This window comes from Helianthus annuus, chromosome 1, assembly GCF_002127325.2.
Source record: "Helianthus annuus cultivar XRQ/B chromosome 1, HanXRQr2.0-SUNRISE, whole genome shotgun sequence".
Lineage (NCBI taxonomy): Eukaryota > Viridiplantae > Streptophyta > Magnoliopsida > Asterales > Asteraceae > Helianthus > Helianthus annuus.
The window spans coordinates 78,573,776-78,576,608 of record NC_035433.2 but is presented as its reverse complement, the minus strand read 5'-3'; the positions used below and the strand labels follow the sequence as shown (position 1 = coordinate 78,576,608).

Sequence of the window (2,833 nt, the reverse complement as noted above, 5' to 3'; positions counted from 1 at the left end):
ATAACGGGTAACGTTCCGAGGGGGAATGCATGTGTAATGGGATGTTGGTTATCATACTCAGTTTTCTAACATTGTAAGACCACTACATCTACCGGGTCGTTGCTTGTAGGGCAACGGGGGTTATTAGTTGATAGCGCTATTAGGTTTGGCACCCTCACGACGTTCGAGGAGAACGGGCGTGAACTAATTACCTTAAAACATGACCAATGCTTTGATAGAGGCATTGGGGTTGGCAATCACATATCATATGGCCATTCGGTAATCGAGTAATAACAACATCGAAACATCAAACATCATAACAACGAACAACATATCGTCTTGTAAACTGTTTTACTCACATGATCGGTAACACAACTTGGTAAACAAACACAAACCTTGAACTCACCAGCGTAGTCTGACACACTTGTTTACATGCTTGTAGGTAATTATTGAAGGGACTTGGAAGCTTGCCGTGTGATGCTGCTGGAGTGGTTATGGTCATAATAAACAATTACATTGATTTGGTTTCGATACATTTATACGTACATACATTTATGCTTCCGCTCAGTACTTTGGTTTTGGTTTAACTTTTCAAACGATACATTTAGTTCAATTGGGTATTTCAATACATTATAACTCGTGTTTGATATGATTGGTGGCTCTTTGTGGATCGTTGCACCTCCAATAGGGACATACCCTAGGTGGTAATTTGGGGGTGTGACAGGCACAAAAAGCCTAGTCACAAGGACAATTTTTAAATTATAAGCCATGATCTTATAAGATCGAGGCATTAAGGTTTAAACATAGTTCATCACCTTTTCTTGACAGGGAGTCGTAGACTACAACTGTCTTTTGTCTTGTTAGACACTAAATATGGCACGTAGGCACTTCATCACTAATGGATGTTTTTAATTAAATAAGAATAAGGAATTGGAAAAGTCCAATATAAGGATGATAGGTGTGATTTTATCGTATCACTGTTGTCAGGAGTGCTAACATGTTTTCAGATGTTAACAAGGATTTATTTCTTAAAAATGGGCTACCATCATGGCCCTGTCTTTAAAATGACACATGGGCTAGGTTTTAGCTTTAAGAATTTGTTTAATGGCGGATCAATATTAAAGTGGAATGATATTTTGATTTATTTCATATAATATATTCATACATATAATGACAAATGAAATTTAAAATAAAACATTCCATTAAATTGAAGAAGTACATAGATGCCCTAAACGAGACTTTTAAATAATTTGTCCGCATAGAGACTAAAAAGAAATACAAGTCCTCGCAGGGACCGAATACATAAATTAATGTCCACGCAAGGACTTAATTGAAAGTAAAAATTACAAAACAAATAAATAAGGAATTTTAATAATCCCTTTTCTTCTTCCCCTTTATTAAGTTTGCCAAACCCTTAACTAGACCCCGGCGGCTTCTACGCTGCTCCTGCACCTCTCGTTCCACCAGGTTCAACCTCTGAAGGATTTCCTGTTGCTGCGGTGGTTGGATCTGTGGTGGTTGCGACGGCTGCTGCTGCGGAGGTTGAGGAGGTGGTGGGTATTGATACCCATATGCTGGGTACCCAGTTGGGTATGTGGATTGAAAGGGTCCTTCGAGGTGAAGAGCATTGTAGTTTGCTGCCTCGAGGTATGGTCAACATTAGGGGCATTTTAGTAGTTGTAGCCAGAATGAGCTGGCCGTTCAAAAGGGTTATACGCCGCTACACCGGCGTAAGATGGAATCATGTTATCATAACCCATTTGTGGTGTGGTTCGACTGGCGCACAGTCGACTTTAGAAACTGGGTTCGAAGGCCCACCCATTTGAGGGTCTTCGTACAACGGCGGGTAGTGGCTGTTGCTTGAGTGTTGGGGGGTGCTGAAGTGGAAACCCCCTCGCACGGACATCCGTGCACCAGATCTTCTGCGCCTTGGTGGTTTTGGAGGCGGTTGCTGTTCTGGCGGTGGTGGTGGCGGTGGCGTGACTGCCTGGAAACACGAATCCTCAGAGGGATCCTGCTGCTGTTGATGTTGTGGGTTGAAAGGAGGAGTGTACTCCCAGTTGTATGTGGCCCACCTTTCAGCAAAACTGTCTGGACCTCTGTATGGCAAACCATGAAAAGATGATCCGTCAGAAATCTCGATGGGATGTGTGGGCGTCCCACTCGGTGGCATCTCAGGATCAGGATCTTCATCCGACTCTATATCCCGCATCTCAGGATAATGATCAACTGGTCCCAAAGGGTTTGGACCCTCTGGTCCTTTCACCTGGTTTACCGGATTGAACCGGCTCTGGAAGTATGGGGTCGGGTCCTGGAAGGCGCTGTGAGAACCCGAACACTGCAATGGAATGAAGGAGTGGTGCGAGTGGTCGGACTCATTGTTCTGGAGGAGTCCGAATGAATCATGGTATGATGGCGAGGAGCTAAGCGAGACAAAGTGTCTCGCATGCTCTAGGTAGGTCCTCCAATCTTCATGAGGACTCGATCCGATTGACGCGGATGGTGTGCGCCTGTGAGATGGCCCAGCTTCGTGATCATTTCTCGTTAAAATCGGCGCCTTTCCTCCTCTACCTCTACCTCTAACTCGTGGCGGCATGGTCCTTATTCCTGTCAAAACAACAAAAGAAACAGGCAAGGGAAAACAATAAAGGACAAAAATAAATAAGATTTGGATTAGTCCTAAGTCCTTTGCCTAGACTCGGAAGTCAAGGAATGTGCAACTGTGTCATTGAGATTAAACAAAAAAGGCTAGTGTTTAATTCACTCAATGTTGGCTCTGATACCAACCTGTCACGCCCCGATATTTCCACGTATTACCGGTTGGCCCAGTGGGGAGTATCGTGACGTAGTTGAT

General features: G+C 43.9%; 1 protein-coding gene across 1 annotated transcript; it reads right to left on the bottom strand.

Moving 5' to 3' along the window:
• Positions 1-1,720: 1,720 nt before the first annotated feature.
• On the bottom strand, positions 1,721-2,575 carry LOC110915795 (WAS/WASL-interacting protein family member 2-like). The gene has a single exon (XM_022160570.1). It carries the CDS (start codon positions 2,573-2,575, stop codon positions 1,721-1,723), a length of 855 nt encoding a protein of 284 aa, XP_022016262.1.
• Between the last annotated feature and the right edge of the window lie 258 nt (positions 2,576-2,833).

Bases quoted from the DNA above. Each gene is read 5' to 3' on its own strand.
- LOC110915795 (XM_022160570.1), bottom strand. From the start codon at position 2,575: ATGCCGCCACGAGTTAGAGGTAGAGGTAGAGGAGGAAAGGCGCCGATT.